This window comes from Tachypleus tridentatus, chromosome 3, assembly GCF_004210375.1.
Source record: "Tachypleus tridentatus isolate NWPU-2018 chromosome 3, ASM421037v1, whole genome shotgun sequence".
Lineage (NCBI taxonomy): Eukaryota > Metazoa > Arthropoda > Merostomata > Xiphosura > Limulidae > Tachypleus > Tachypleus tridentatus.
In genome coordinates, this window is record NC_134827.1 from 22,159,313 (window position 1) to 22,175,136 (window position 15,824).

General features: G+C 33.9%; 1 protein-coding gene across 3 annotated transcripts in view; it reads left to right on the forward strand.

The window, feature by feature from the left end:
- Positions 1-15,824, forward strand: part of LOC143246515 (corticotropin-releasing factor receptor 2-like) — a 66,601-nt gene that overhangs the window by 17,874 nt on the left and 32,903 nt on the right. For all 3 annotated transcript variants that reach the window (XM_076493340.1, XM_076493341.1, XM_076493342.1), the window contains exon 2: positions 14,701-14,835. In XM_076493340.1, the coding sequence (XP_076349455.1) occupies positions 14,701-14,835 (135 nt within the window). The remainder of the gene's footprint in view (positions 1-14,700; positions 14,836-15,824) is intronic.

Genomic DNA, 15,824 nt, shown 5'->3' on the forward strand with positions numbered 1-15,824 from the left:
AGTCTTACACTACTAAATTAAGGACGGCTATTGCAAATAGTCCCCATGAAGCTTTGCGTGAAAAAAATTTAAAAAACAACAACAAATAAATTAATTCTTATAAGCTATGGTTTTAGCATCAAAGAACAACCCGTCTTTAGATTTATATACTTTACTTTGTTTCATTCTATATAACATAAACTGTTATTTGAGCCTATTTTTAATGTTTGAGTTGTTATTTATTTTATATCACTTTATTAAGAACGTATGTTTTTTTTCTGTTTTACTAATTAAATAAAATTTGTTAATCATATTTGCCTGTTTGATATTTATATTTCACTACTTTAAGATGTGTGTTTTTTTTAACTTACGTACATAAATTCATTTTGAAACCTATGATCATCAGTTGTTTATTCTACTGTATCATAATTCTCACCTCATCCTGTACCTCTTAGTAACGGACTTAATTTCGAAAAATTCACATCAGTAATGACTTAAATACTTTGATTCAACTTTCTAACTCTTCATAAACTTAATACGTATCGCATAGCAACAGTATTTCGACAATATTTTTAATAAGACAGATTAAAACCTTAGCTGTTTAGACTTAGATTACGTAGCAAAATATACTATTACTAAAAATATCATTTTACCTCTATCTGTTCATTTATTTATTTTTTTTTTTCTGTTATTTAAATAGCTCCTTCAACAGAACTCACGACTATCACATGTATGTTTGATTTGAATTACGCGCAAAGCTACACGACGGCTATCTGCACTAGCCGTCCCTAATTTAGTAGTGTAAGTCTATAGGGAAGGCAGCTAATCATCACCACCCACCGCCAACTCTTGAGCTACTCTTTTACCAAAGAATAGTGGGGCTGGCCGTCACATTATAACGTTCCCACGACTGAAAGGAAAAAACTGGTTGGTATGACGGAGATTCGAACCTGCGACATTCAGATTATGAGTCAAGTGCTTTGACCCACCTGGCAGCCACGCCAGACCAGGAAAGTGCCTTCTATTTCATTTACATTAAATATCAAACCATTATTGTGACTAAAATAACGTTTTAACATTTTTAAGCTTTCCACACATTATATCGCTTTTTAATAACGATCCACTCTGAGGACGAACGTTTCAGTAAGATTTTATTACGAACATTTCTGTAGCACCGTTAATCTCTCTACTGTACTGAAATATTTATGTTTTAGCTTCATGAATTCTACAAATAAGCAAGTTTTCATAGTTTAAACAGACTTAACTCTCTGTTTAACCTATTTTTTAAACCTGCTATTCATGTCTCCAAAGTAGCTTTCATTGTGTGAACTATTATTATTATCCACTTCCAAAATCTTTATATTATCTTAAATCAGTGTAATAGTTTAAAGAACACGTTTAAAGTTTAAGAGCTCCGTGAATATTTGAAACACTACATTATGTTAAATAATCATAGCATATTATAGTTTTCTCTTCTACTTTATAACACTGCGAAACCAGATAATGTTATAAGTGCCAGGATTATTTCATTCAGTTGTTTCCCTTTGTTAAGACCCGGCATGGCCATGCGTGTTAAGGTGTTCGACTCGTAATCCGAGGGTCCCGAGTTCGAATCCCGGTCGTACCAAACATGCTCGTAGGGTTGTTATAATGTGACGGTCAATCCCACTATTCGTTGGTAAAAGAGTAGCCTAAGGGTTGGCGGTGGGTGGTGATGGCTAGCTGCCTTCCCTTCAGTCTTACATTACTAAATTAGGGACGATTAGCGGAGATAGCCCTCGTGTAGTTTTACCCGAAATTCAAAACAAACAAACCCTTTAGTAAATACAGCAAGACTAATGACACTCTCATTAACTACTCTCAGCCGCTTCACTGTGCTATCTTCTCTTGGCTGTCAACCGTTTCCATTACATTTATTATACTGTCCTATATCTTCTTCCATCCACTACTTCTTTTCAGATGCGACCAAATATTTATAAGGCCCTATTACCACTGTTGTTTGATATCAGTCTTGCTGTACTATTTTCCGCTCTCGCATGGTTTAACCAAATTCTCGTTAACTGCTTCAAGCACATTTGGTTATATAATTCCATCACTCACCGACAAGAACAAACGGGGTGAATACAAGATATAAAGGACGATTACTTTGGAAATTGCCGTCATAGAATTATTTAGATTGTTTGTTTTTGAACTTTACACAAAGCTACTCGAGGGCTATCTGTGCTAGCCGTCCCTAATTTAGCAGTGTAAGACTAGAGGGAAGGCAGCTAGTCATCACCACCCACCGCCAACTCTTGGGCTATTCTTAAACCAACGAATAGTGGGATTGACCGTAACATTATAACGTACCCACGGCTGAAAGGGCGAGCATGTTTGGCGCGACGGGGATGCGAACCCGCGACCCTCAGATTACGAGTCGCACGCCTTAACACGCTTGGTCATGCCGGCCCATTATTTAGAGTTGAATAACATTTGCGAGTCTGTCATGGGATCAAAAATTGTCGTTGAACATGCTCTACCTTTTAGCCATGAGGGCGTCGTAACGTACGGTTAATCTCACTGTTTGTTTGTAAAGAATAGCTTAGAAGTTGTTTGTGTGTGGTGTTCACTAACTACTTTTCTTCTAGCACATTATTTTAAAATTAGAAATGGCGAAGATGGCGCTCAAGTAGCTTTGCGCAAAATTCAGCAAAAAAAAATATTTGCTACAGATATATTTTTTTTTCCAACAGTAGGAATTTGCTCAGAAAGGTATAGGCTGAAGTGCAATTACTCGTACAAAATGTAAATATAGTGAAACCTATAACACAAAAGTGTAAATTATTATACATCTCACTCGCTAACGATCCGTTATTTAAATAAATTATTCTTTATTAATGCATTTTCTGTATTAAACATAAGAATATTATAAACAAAAATAAAATATCCTTCAGTAAAAAACGGTTTTACTTTCTGTTAATGTTATTTTTTAGTAGGGTCAGTGTTCGACCCTCTATCATTTTCATATCCCTTTAATAAAACTTATGTTGTTATCAATAGTTCCACTTCCTAAAGTTAATTATCAATGATTATTCAACAGTTCGTTGACAGTTTTAGGTTCTTGAATATATGAGAACACGATGCATGTTTGTCTATTTTAGAAATAAACAAACATTGACAACGCCTTGGTAAGAAACCATTAGAACTTACCTGGACATTTTGTATATCACATGGAAAACTGAATGTTTATCGTCTACTTACATTGATTAGATAACGTAAGATTTGTTGTTGTTATTCTTGTTTTTACCAAATTTCACACTTTCCACACCAAAACATTTAAGTCTGTACCGCTGAATGTCTTATCTATGTACACGTCATCACAAATTTCGAGCAAAATACTGATCGGCAACAATTGGGTCACAATATCTTGATTTATTAATGACTATTTCATGTACCCCTTCAACGCACAAGAACTATATACTGTCACCAGAGCACGACGTAATGGGTCGGTCTGGAATATTTAAAATCCTTTTCTAGTTTTTTAACAGTCGGTTAGCGTTTCGCCAGTTGTAAGCGGACAAACATTCACACACAGACAAAAGCTTTTTTCAGTAATAGTTTCGACAATACAAATTATCTTTAAACTGGCTTGTGCGGGTTGTGTTAAATCATTAGAAATTTTTTCTTAAACTTAGCCTGACAAACACTTACCGACAACTGTACCGGTACAGTTAATTGACCTTTACAAAGGTGACGATCTGTTAGTTACAATGTAATTAATGACTTTCTATATTATTCCGTTTGAAACATTTCTACTATTCAAATATTTCTTTGCTGTTATACGTGTGTAGTAAGGTTATACAAACACTAGTTAACCCAGATATTGTGTTGCAGTGCTTACGTTACACAAAAATGGATATTTGTTTTACTTAAGCCTAAAGAAACTCGACTGAGGTTACAGGCAAGCAACATAACTGAGAGCAATGGTATAATATAACTAAACTGATTCATTACGACCACGAAGTAGTAAAAGTTAAAATATACATTTGCTCACTTTCTTTTGTCAAAACATGTAAGTGAACTGTAATATAATTAATCGCTGAATAAAATTTATGAATTATATAAAGTTATTTTGAAATAGCGATGTTAGAATTCGTGTATCTTGAAAAGTTAAGTTCTTAAAGATTTCTGAAAATTGTTTAATATCACAATTTGTAGTGATTTTGGTTAAACGATACAAAAATAACCAGATATAGTAAGACTGGCAAATAAAAGCAAGCCGGTCAATGCTTTAACTTACAGTTTAGTAGTGTAAATTTGACTAGAACGTTAAAGTAGGCTTAGTATGTGTAAAGATACTTTAAGCTTAGTTGTATTTAAACTTACTGATATGTCATAAAACACGAATAAATACACTGTTTTATTAAATAAATACAATTTAGAAACTAGTTTCCTGTCTCTTGGTGTTTTAAGGATTAATTTCTTTACTTGAACTTAGGTCCATTAGTTTAACTTCATCATATAATTATAGATATGTTATAATATAAACTAGGCTAAATATATTTTATTATAACTATTACGTATACATCAAAAGCTTGCAATGAAGTTCTATTTCTAAGTTCTATATAGTTAAAGATAAACTTTATAACTTTACTATGAAGACAAATTAGTTATAAAAAATAACAATAATGTAACTAGTTTTTAAATGTTAGGCTTAACAGTAAAAGTGTTAACAATAGCCAACTTGTATTCGGTGTTAAGTTTTTATTTTCAGGCTATAAGAATAAATACAATGGTTAAAACTAGTGTAGGAGTTAAACATTCACAGTTTGTTAGGTGTAATAAGTGCAATGCATGGATTTTATTTTGGAACTTACGAGTTCCATAAACTTTTGAGGAAGCTAGGAAATGAAATGAGAAATTTTTATCTTGAGTTTGTAGACCGGAAGGGAAGTTGGAGGCTATCATAATTAATGTAACGGCATTAGATAAAATTTATTACTTTAGGTGAAGGCAAACTAGTAATAAAAATAACATTTGGAAAGTTAGAAAAAGTACTATTAGAGCTAAAAGTAGTGAATTTAATTGTAATGAGCCTGTTCTATTGAGCAACAAATTTCAGCCATTGGATTTTGCAAACTAGCAAATACTGAATGGAAAAAAAACAAAAGGGTTAGAGGTAGATGATAAGTAGGTTATAATTACACTTGACGAGGCATGTGGTATGTGGGGTAAATAACGAATCAGATGATGTTACCCATAGGTGCAGGTGGAAGATATAACTGACATAGCAGGAGATATAATAAAAGGAACTAGCAGAGATGCAGTTTTTGTGATGCACGTAGGGACTAATGATATATGGAAAGATGGGCAGGAAAACTAATTAATTAGCACAAGATATTAATAAAAGCGTTTAAAGAAAAAAGGCATAGAGTTACTGCCCATGATTAAATATGAGGATGAAGTTATAAAGAAGTCACTAGAACTAAATGCTAGGCTTAGGTTAGTATATAAGGATAAGAAGATTGGCTGGTTGGACTTGTTGGATTAGTTCAGTGGAAAGAAGGAGATTTTTGGAATGGGTGGCTTATATTTCAATAAGATAGGGACTGGTTTGTTTGTCACAGGTATTAACTCAACCGTTAGGGAAGTTTTACACTAGGGCTGCAGTAGTGGGTGCCAGGAAAACTAAATAGAAAACGAATAAGAGGCATAGAAAAGTTAAGAATAGGAAATGAGTACAGAAATAGTTCTAAGAGTATGTTTAATTGTTATTATTGTAATACTAGAAGTATAAGAAATAAAATACATTACTTTAGTGGACTGGTAGGAATGGAGGATTTTGATATAATAGGAATAACGGAAATATGGTTAACTATAGATGATTTTGATGACAGAAATGTTTTTGAAATGCAGAGTTACAGACTATTTAACAGGAATAGAGTATTATAGACGGGGGAGTAGTGACTTTGTATGTAAAATGTGGGTTTCATTCTGTTGAAATTGAAAATACCAAAGATAATAACAACGAGATTGAACCCATTTGGGTATCTATTAGTAGATATGAAGGGAAAAGACTTTTAGTAGGAGTTGTTTACAGACAACCAGATTATATTGATGAAATAGTTGAGAAGCCTAACAATGAAACGAATATTTCAGCTGTTAATGAGGTCATAAATATGAGTGATTTTAATTTTAGACATATTGACTAGGAAATACCAGAGTCAAACCATGAGGAAGAAAGGTTTTTAAAAACTGTTCAAAATGACTTTCTTTACCAGTTGGTCAAGGAAGCTGTAAGAAACAATGCTAGTTTATATTTATTGTTAATATCTTGGTACAAGCGATCATTGCTTTATTATGTTCATTGTTGTGCTGCATGGAGAAAAGGGAAAAATAATATATTGATTACAAATTTCAAGAAAGTAAATGCAACAAGAATTTTCTGTTGTGAATAGGACAGCTTAGTTAGTTGAAGACACTGATCAAATGTGGAAATATTTAATATTTAAATATCCTAAATAAACAAATTCCTTATAGAAAGAAAATGGTGGTTGCAAATGAAAAACAAGTTGGTTCGCAAAGGATATAAAAAGATGACATTTTTTAAAAGCATCATAATTATAAGAAATTTAAATTGGTATGACAGAAGACATAGAAAGATATAGGAGATCAAAAAAGTTAATGAACCAGATTATTAGAGCATAAAAATAATGTATGGGAAAGGTTGGCTGGAAATGTAAACTTAAGAGTAAATATTTCTTTAAATACATTGAGAGTAAAAATGCTAGGATGAGGTAGGACACTTGATGGATGAGAAAAGAAACGTTCGTTCCTGATGATTATGAGTTGGGTGGCCTATTAAATTTTGCTTTTTCTTCGGTTTTTACTGACGCAGTATTCCATATCTTGAACAGTTGATAGATGGAAATGAGATCGAACAATGTGACTGCATTAATTCTGAGCTGATTATGAAAAAATTAGGAAGTTTAAAGACGAAAAGTCTCCTGAGCCAGATAATATTTTCCCAACGATATTAAAAGTGGTTAAAGATAGATGAGCCATTTGCTACTATTTTTTGTTAGTCCTTGAATAGTGGGCTGGTACCTTGAGATTGGATGTTAGGTATTATAAATTATTTTATCAAGGGCGGTGATGAAAAATGTCCCAGTAATTATAGACCCATTAGTCTTACGTCAATTGTGAGAAAAGTTTTGAAAAGCCTGATAAAAGATGATTTGCAAAGTCTTTATGCACAGTTTAGAGTTTTATCGGATATTCAACGTGATTTTACTGAGGGAAAATCTTGCCTCACAAATCTTTTGACATATTTTTAAAATGTTACTGTTTATGTATATGAGGATAATGGTGTCGATTTTGTGTATCTGGGTGTTCAGAAAGCATTTGGAAAAGTACCACACAAAAGGCTGGAAAATAAATTTACATCCTTCGAAGTTTGAGATAAGTTAACTAATTGGATAGTTTAGTGGTTTGATGGAAGAAAACAGAGAGTTGTTATAAACTGAGTTCTTTCAAACTGAATTAATGTTGCAATGGGGAACCTCAGGGTTCAATCTCTGGACCTTGGTTTACATTAATGGCACAGATAAAGGAATGGTCAATAAATTACTTAACTCTGCTGATGATATTAAAGTATTGGGCGTTGCTGGCTACTAAGATAATGCTCATGCCCTACAAAAGGATTTAGATCATTTAGTGAGTTGTGAAAATAAATAGCGAATGAGTTTTAATTATAATAAATGTGAGATAATGCATACGAGTTATTTTAGTTCGAATTACAAATGTAATTTGGATAGAAAAATATTTACAGTGTCACGAAAGAACGGGATCTTGGTGTGATAGTTGGTCAGTCTCTAAAGCCATCCAAATACTGTGCTGTTGCTAGCGGTATGGCAAATATGAATTTAGTTTGTATCTACATAAATATTGAATACATGTCTAAAGATATTATAATTTCACAATACAGGTCATTGGTTATGTCACATGTGGAATGTGGTGTTCAATCTTGGTACCCTTATCTCAGAAGATACTTTGAATTGTTGGAAAGGGTTCAAAGAAGGATTACTAGAATAGTGCCTGCGATGAAAGGGTTGTCGTATTATGAGAGACTGAATTCTTTTGAATTATTTTCCTTTGAAATAAGAAAAGTTAGAAAGATCTGATTGAAGTGTTCAAGATTTCAAAGGAAATTGATTATGGTGATGCATCATCTTTTCTTCACAATTAACTGTGAGAAGAATACTCCTTTGTGACATAATATAAATTTTGGCAGGACAAGACTGAAAAAGATTCCTTTTTACTAACAGGGTGGTTGGCTTTTGGAATGGACTGCCTTTGGATGTTGTAGATGCAGTAAAGTTAAGTGAATGTAAGAAAAAGCTTGATAAGTTTATAAATGATTAGGGCTGACTTTAAGATTTTTAAAATTTATATTTAATAGTTTTAGTTTAGTTGGAACAGCCGAAATGGATCAATAGGTCCTATGTTCTTCTAAAAGGTTATGAACATATTTTACAATACAAAGCTTTAGTTATATACTTTCGGGTTCTTTCTGAATTATGTACTTTTAGAAATTTCTCATATAACAAACTTGTCACGTATCAAACGAATTCGATTGAAAATCGTTTCACATAAAAGGAAACCGCCATACCAGGTATCCTTATTCATTTCAGGTTGGAATGACCTAAAATATCTTTATCCTTCTTAAGCCTGAAATGACCTGAAATATCTTTACTTCTATCGATACTTAGCATGGTCTGAAATATCTGTATCCCTTCTAAGTTTGGCATAGCCTGCAATATCACTATTTTTTTCAGGTCTGGCGTGAGCTACAATATCTTTAGCCTTTTCTAGGCCTTGTATGAGCTGGTAAATATGGCGTTTCACTGGCAATTTGCGGGTCGCGAGTCATAATCCCACAGTCGAACATGCTCTCCTTTAAAGCCAATAGAGATATTATAACATGATGGCCAATCCAAATACTCGTAAGTAAAAGTGTAGACCAAGAGTTGACGGGGGATGGTGCTTTATGTGACGAGCTACTCTGGGTATTGGAGCTCAAAGTGTTTAAAACGTATTTAAATAGTTTAATGAAAACGATTAATGTAACTATTCTGTATTAATTAATTACTAGTTACCAACAGATTTAATTTTGACTTAGAGAAACATCATTCAATGTGTTTCACCCACTGTGTATTACGTTCTCTGAGTTTTCACTACAAGTAAGTTTTTCCTCTCAGTTAATAAATATGCATTATTCATCCCAACTTTCGTATAGTCCTAAACGAATTGGATAGAAATAAAACAAGCGTTATATCGCTAGCAATGACTCTTTATTGCACGTTTACTATTTCACTGTATCGAAGACAATTTCATCCAGATATTTATTACGTAGGAAATTCATAAATATATATAATCTAAAAATCCATCTGTTTTTGCGATGTCTTTGATTAGTTACAATAAGATATTTACGACAAATGTGATTTTCTACGCACACCCTTGTAACGAAACGACGTAATTTCCCAATGGATTTAGCGTATCATAAAATAGCTGCTTTGAAACAAATTGGAGATGATTTCAGGGGAAATCAGGTAATGCGCATGACGTAGGTAACGTAAACCAATTTTATTGATCACAAAGTTTAATCACACTTAACTAAATCTTAACTAAAGTAGGTTTAATTAAACATAGTCAAAAATTGTGTTTCTACTACTCAGTGAGTCTCATCTCTTAATCTTGTAAATAGTAAATCTGCGAATCACTGCCTTTGTTGCTAAAATAGGGCAAGTGTATTTCTTGGTCTAGCTATGGAGGCCCGGCATGGCCAGGTGGTTGAGGCACTTGACTCGTAATTTGAGGGTCGCGGGCCCGAATCCCCGTCACACCAAACATGCTCACCCTTTTAGCCGTGGGAGCGATATAATGTTATGATCAATTTCACTATTCGTTGGTAAAAAAGTAACCCAAGACTTGGCGGTGGGTGGTGATGACTAGCTGCCTTCCCTCTAGTCTTGAACTGCAAAGTTAGGAAAGGCCCATAACCCGGAACCAGGACTGGAAAGACCAACTTCAGGTGATTGACAGTTGTTTTTGTACTTACCTGTTAGTCTTCCTGGCGATTTATGATAACTACAATTATGCTACAGAAAGTCCTTTACAACTTGAATTACTGTAGTTTTCCTCTTAACGTTATAGACTAGATGTAAACATTGGTTTTATGTTATTTATATTTTTTTAAACTTTGTTTTGTTTTCTTGTATGAATTTTACTAAATTTACTTTAATTTTAACTTTTTACCGGATATTTGGCGCAGATAGCCTAGCTGCTTTGTGCCATAAAGCACTAAATCAACCAACCAACCTAAATGGGTAGGGGTCTGACAAGGCCAGGTGATTAAGGCACTCGACTCGTAATCTGAGGGTCGCGGGTTCGAATCCCCGTCACACCAAACATGCTCGCCCTTTCAGCCGTGGGGGCTTTGTAATGTAACGGTCAATCCCACTATTCGTTGGTGAAAAAGTAACACAAGAGTCGGCGGTGGGTGGTGTCGACTAGCTGCTTTACTAAATTAGGGATGGCTGGCGTAGATAACCCTCGTGTAACTTTGCGCAAAATTCAAAAACAAACAAACATACAGATCTTGCAAAACTTCTTATTGCCTAAAAGTAAAATAAATGAATGCAAATAAAGCTTGTTATTTATTTATTTGATATAATGATCACCTTTAGCTGAAATTGCTGCCAGAAGGATTTCTTCAAGCTTTTCGAAATAGTCAGAGGCAGTTGAATCCCAGGCATCTAGAAGTACTGCTCAGAGTTATCCACACACCCTCCCTCTTCCATTTCGGCTGACTTTATTGTTTTCTAGATCAAGATAAACCTATATTGAAGTCTGGAATCTGGGAAGTTCATATCAAGCATGCAAGGATTCTATCTGCTTCTCTTCCATTAAGATGCTGTTTTACTGCGTTCGCCGTGTGTGTGAGATCGTTATCTTGCTGAAAAATGAAACTTTCTCTACTAAACAACGTTCAAAAGAACAATATGGCGAAACAGTATTTGGTTTTATGGAAGAGAATCCGGGATTTCATCAGTACGGTAGAGATCGTGGAATCCAGTTATGGTTAAATAGCCCCGTATTTAATTCTACTTTCACCGTGTTTAACAGAAGGCTGTAAACAGTTTTCGTTTAATTTCTCACCAGTCTTACGATACACGACTAGTGTCTATTGACTATAAAAATAGTTTTCCTACAGGTTGTCTAATGTTTTGTGATTTTACATTGTTTTCTTCCTCCGAACCACCTGTTAAAAAACATAATTATATTTTGTTTTTATCGTCAATTGCACAAGTTCCATTACATCTTTTTTATTATTTTCTTAACTCCAAATTGTGAGACTTTAGTTTTTTCAGAAATTTCCCATTGACTTTATAGTCCTCTTCCTATAAAGTTATGGCCCGATATGGTCAGGTGGGTTCAGGCGTTTGCCTCGTAATCTGAGGGTCACAGGTTTGAATCTCCATCGCACCAAACATGCTCGCCCTTTCAGCCATGGGGCGTTATAATGTGACGGTCAATCCCACTATTTGTTGGTAAAAGAGTAGCCCAAAAGTTGGCGGTGGGTGGTGATGTCTAGCTGCCAATCTCTAGCCTTACACTGCTAAATTAGGGACGGCTAGCGAAGATAGCCTTCGTGTAGCTTTCAGCGAAATTCAAAAACAAACCTGTAAAATTATTATCTTATGTATTATTCTTATAACCATATCTCGTACCTGAAAATAAAAGTAATCGTATCGACCAATGAAAAAAAAAAAACATTTTATATGTTTTTCACAAAAACAACTAATAATTCTTTAGATCCAGGATAAATCTTTTTTATTACTTTTACCATAGAAAAATTATAGATGTGTGATGTGTTATTTGATCTTGGACATCAGTATAAAGCCACAACATTAAAACATTCAGAAGCTACGTGCCCCATTTTCAGAAATATAACTATTGTAATATCTGGCATTTTCAAACATCTTTATTTTATAATGCATTTAAACCAAGCACATGATTTGGAAAAAAAAAAATAAGGGTATTAGACTGATGTTATTCTTATATTTTATTGTAAGAAAACCAAAAACGTTACCAACATTATTTCATACAGATGTAATAAAAACACTACAAAGTCTTCTATGTAATTACGAATAGTTTGTCCGAATAGCAAAACATTTATCTTACGACGATTTTCTCCAACCTTCCAAAGATGAAAATCTTATCCCCAATTTCCTTCAATTTGAGGTAACCAATAACAAATAGTGCTTCACTAAAAAATACAAACAATTTCAAAATAAATTTATGGGCTTGAAAGATAAATATAAGGCTCGTAAAATACAAATTCGAAAGAAAAAATTTGATGAAGTTCTGTAACAAATAAAAACATGATTAGTTCCCTAGACTTAACAAATTTATAAACTAAAATTGTTAATTGTAATTCACTAAGATCATTGTCCTAAATCGCTGAATGTAAGTTAGGTTCTAAAATTGTTAATTGTAATTCACTAAGATCATTGTCCTAAATCGCTGAATGTAAGTTAGGTTCTAAAATTGTTAATTGTAATTCACTAAGATCATTGTCTTAAATCGCTGAATGTTAGTTAGGTTCTAAGATTGTTAATTGTAATTCACTAAGATCATTGTCCTAAATCGCTGAATGTAAGTTAGGTTCTAAAATTGTTAATTGTAATTCACTAAGATCATTGTCCTAAATCGCTGAATGTAAGTTAGGTTCTAAAATTGTTAATTGTAATTCACTAAGATCATTGTCTTAAATCGCTGAATTAAGTTAGGTTCTAAAACTGTTAATTGTAATTCACTAAGATCATTGTCTTAAATCGCCGAATGTAAGTTAGGTTGGAAAAGTCTTATACTTATGTATGTTTTTGTTTGTTTGTTTCTTATTTCGCGCAAAGCTTCACGAAGGCTATAGACCCCACTGATATAGCAGTACGTCCACGGATTTACAACGCTAAACTCAGGGGTTCGATTTTCCTCGGTGAAATCAGCAGATAGCCCGACGTGGTTTTGTTGTAAGAAAACACACACACAAACATGCATACGCTAGCCATCCTTAATTTATCAGTGCAAGACTAGAGGAAATCAGATAGTCATTACCACCCACAGCCAACTCTTGGGCTAGTCTTTCACGAAAGTGGTATTAGCCGTCACTTTATAACGTCCCAACGCTGAAATGGCAAGCATGTTTGGTGTGACGGGGATTCGATACCGCGAACCTCGGATTACGAGTCAAGCACTCTAATCACCTGGCCATACTGGGCCCCTTATGATTATGTGAATATTTCATAAACTTCGAATGACAAATGGTTTCATCAGAACCATATACTACTATTCAAAAGGGTTTTAATCATGTGTTTCCAACATTCTTAGCACACTGGCCATGATTTCTTTTTATAAACAATATGCTCTAACACTAATCCTTCAGTTATCTTGCAATTATAAGACTTTTCATAATACGCAATTACCAAACTTTCATAACTCAATACTTACAGAAAACCGTGTGTGTTCTCATGTATTCTGTTTCATTCCTGGGATATAACGACATATCCTTTAGCCTTCTGCTTCACTAAAATTAAATATGAAAGTATACGTCCATCCAATACTCAGATTTGACATTCCTAAAAATAACGGCCCGTCATGGTCAGGTGGTTAAAGCATTCGACTCGTAATTTGAGGATTGCGGCTTTGAATCCTTGTCGTACTAAACATGATCACCGTTTCACCCGCAAGGGCGTTATAAAGTTACGGTCAATCCCACTATTCGTTGGTAAAAGAGGAGCCCAAGAGTTGGCGGTGGGTGGTTATGACTAGTTGCCTTCCCTCTAGTCTTATAATGATTTGCGCGAAATTCAAATCAAACTGACAAGCAGAGAGATATTACAGTGAATTTAGTAATCAGGCCCAACTTTCCCACATTCATGTTACTGCTTGTTCCAGCTGCACTACCAAATAAAGAGGGGCAAATATTTCCCTTTTCTTCTTTAATTTACCCAGTTTTATATTTAATCTTTACATGGTTATATAGGTTATTCTAGTTGTTATTTCTATATCGTTGTTTATATGACTGGCCCCTTTATTGTGAGTTTTTTTACGCATAAAGTGTTTTGATGAGATAACATTACGTGTACGTATCAGTTAAAAACACAAAATTCTAAACAAGATAGGGATGCTAATTTGACGTTAAAATACTACAATAACTTACTTATGAACATCATATATTTCATATGTGTCAGTATCCGTTTACGACAATAGATATACAAACTTTTAACGTGCGTTTACTAAATTATGTTAAGTAATTGTGACAAAAGTCGCTTCTCTACCTTCGGTAAGACCTCAAACCTCTATTTTGTTTCTGATATTACAGTTCTGTATATTATGAAATATATATACGTATCTATTCCACTGGATACTAAAGTTATAATGCTCTTAAAAGTTAAACCAATAAGCATGTTTGCTAATATTTTGTCCGTTCCTTATGATGTAAGGAAATATATCAAAAGGATTAATTAATTTTGTCTTAATTTCCTCTTCTGAATTACATTAATTCGGTCATAACATTTATTTGTAATTCCACAAACCTCGAGTCACGTTCAAGAACAAATATATATCTGTTTATCAATCCATTTATTTCTTTATCAGATTTTATTTTTTTTTCTTTAGGGCCTTCATGTCCAACAATCTGGGATGATTTTTATTGTTGGCCTGCAACATTAGCTGATCACATTGTCTCTAGAAATTGCTCTGAAATCTTCAATCAGCATTCCCTTCCTGTTGACATCAATATCATGGGAGAAGGTGAGCGTGCGTTCTTGATTAAACATTATTGGTGACTTATTACTGCACTTGTTGTCTTGAATATTGTTTACATCTTGTGACTGCACGTTCTTGTTACTGAAATTCAAATAAGGTGCTAGAAATATAAAACACTGATTAGTACCAAAACATTTTCTAATATTTTATTTTTCCTATGAAGAGCAATCAGGAATTGAAAAGAGTCTTTGTAAGGTATTCACAAATTTAATTTTTTTTATCCGTTGAGGAAATGTATACAGTATTTCTTTTGTATACAAAAGAAATTTTTTTCAAATTTTGTTCAAAAACCTGTTTTAAAAACTTGAATAGTTTGGTAAATTAAAATATGATTCCAATTATGAGTAAACCATAGTTCTAAGAGATAATTACTGTGTATATGGTGATTAGAATGGCGAGATTCCATCTTTTGTAAAATTAAGTTCTTAAATAGATTATTTCAAGTGTAAAAGTCACATGAAAACCAGAAAATATGGTCATATTGCTAATCGAACTTCAGTGTATCTGTTTAACATAAGATTTCGCTCTCAACCAAGAAGTACCTCTGTAGCAGGGATTGAATGGAAACAAATCTGATTTTGGTGGACTTTATAAAGGATGTAACTTAAGGTGAAGTGCGACACGATTACAATTTACAGTTATCAAATCGGACAGAAATTGTTCAGTTATGATTGGTTTGGTTTGTTTTGAATTCCGTGCAAAGCTACCGTCCCTAATTTAGCAGTATAAAACTAGAGGGAAGGCAGTTAGTCATCATCACCAACCGCCAACGCTTTGACTACTCTTGTATCATCGAATAGTGGGATTGACCACCACTTTATAACGCTTCCACGGCTGAAAGGGAGAGGATATTTGGTGTGACGGGGATTCTAACCCGCGACTCTCAGATTACGAGTCGAGTGCCTTAACCGCCTGGCCATACCAGGCCATTCAATTACGAATGGTAACATCATTAGCAAAACCATCATAGTTAA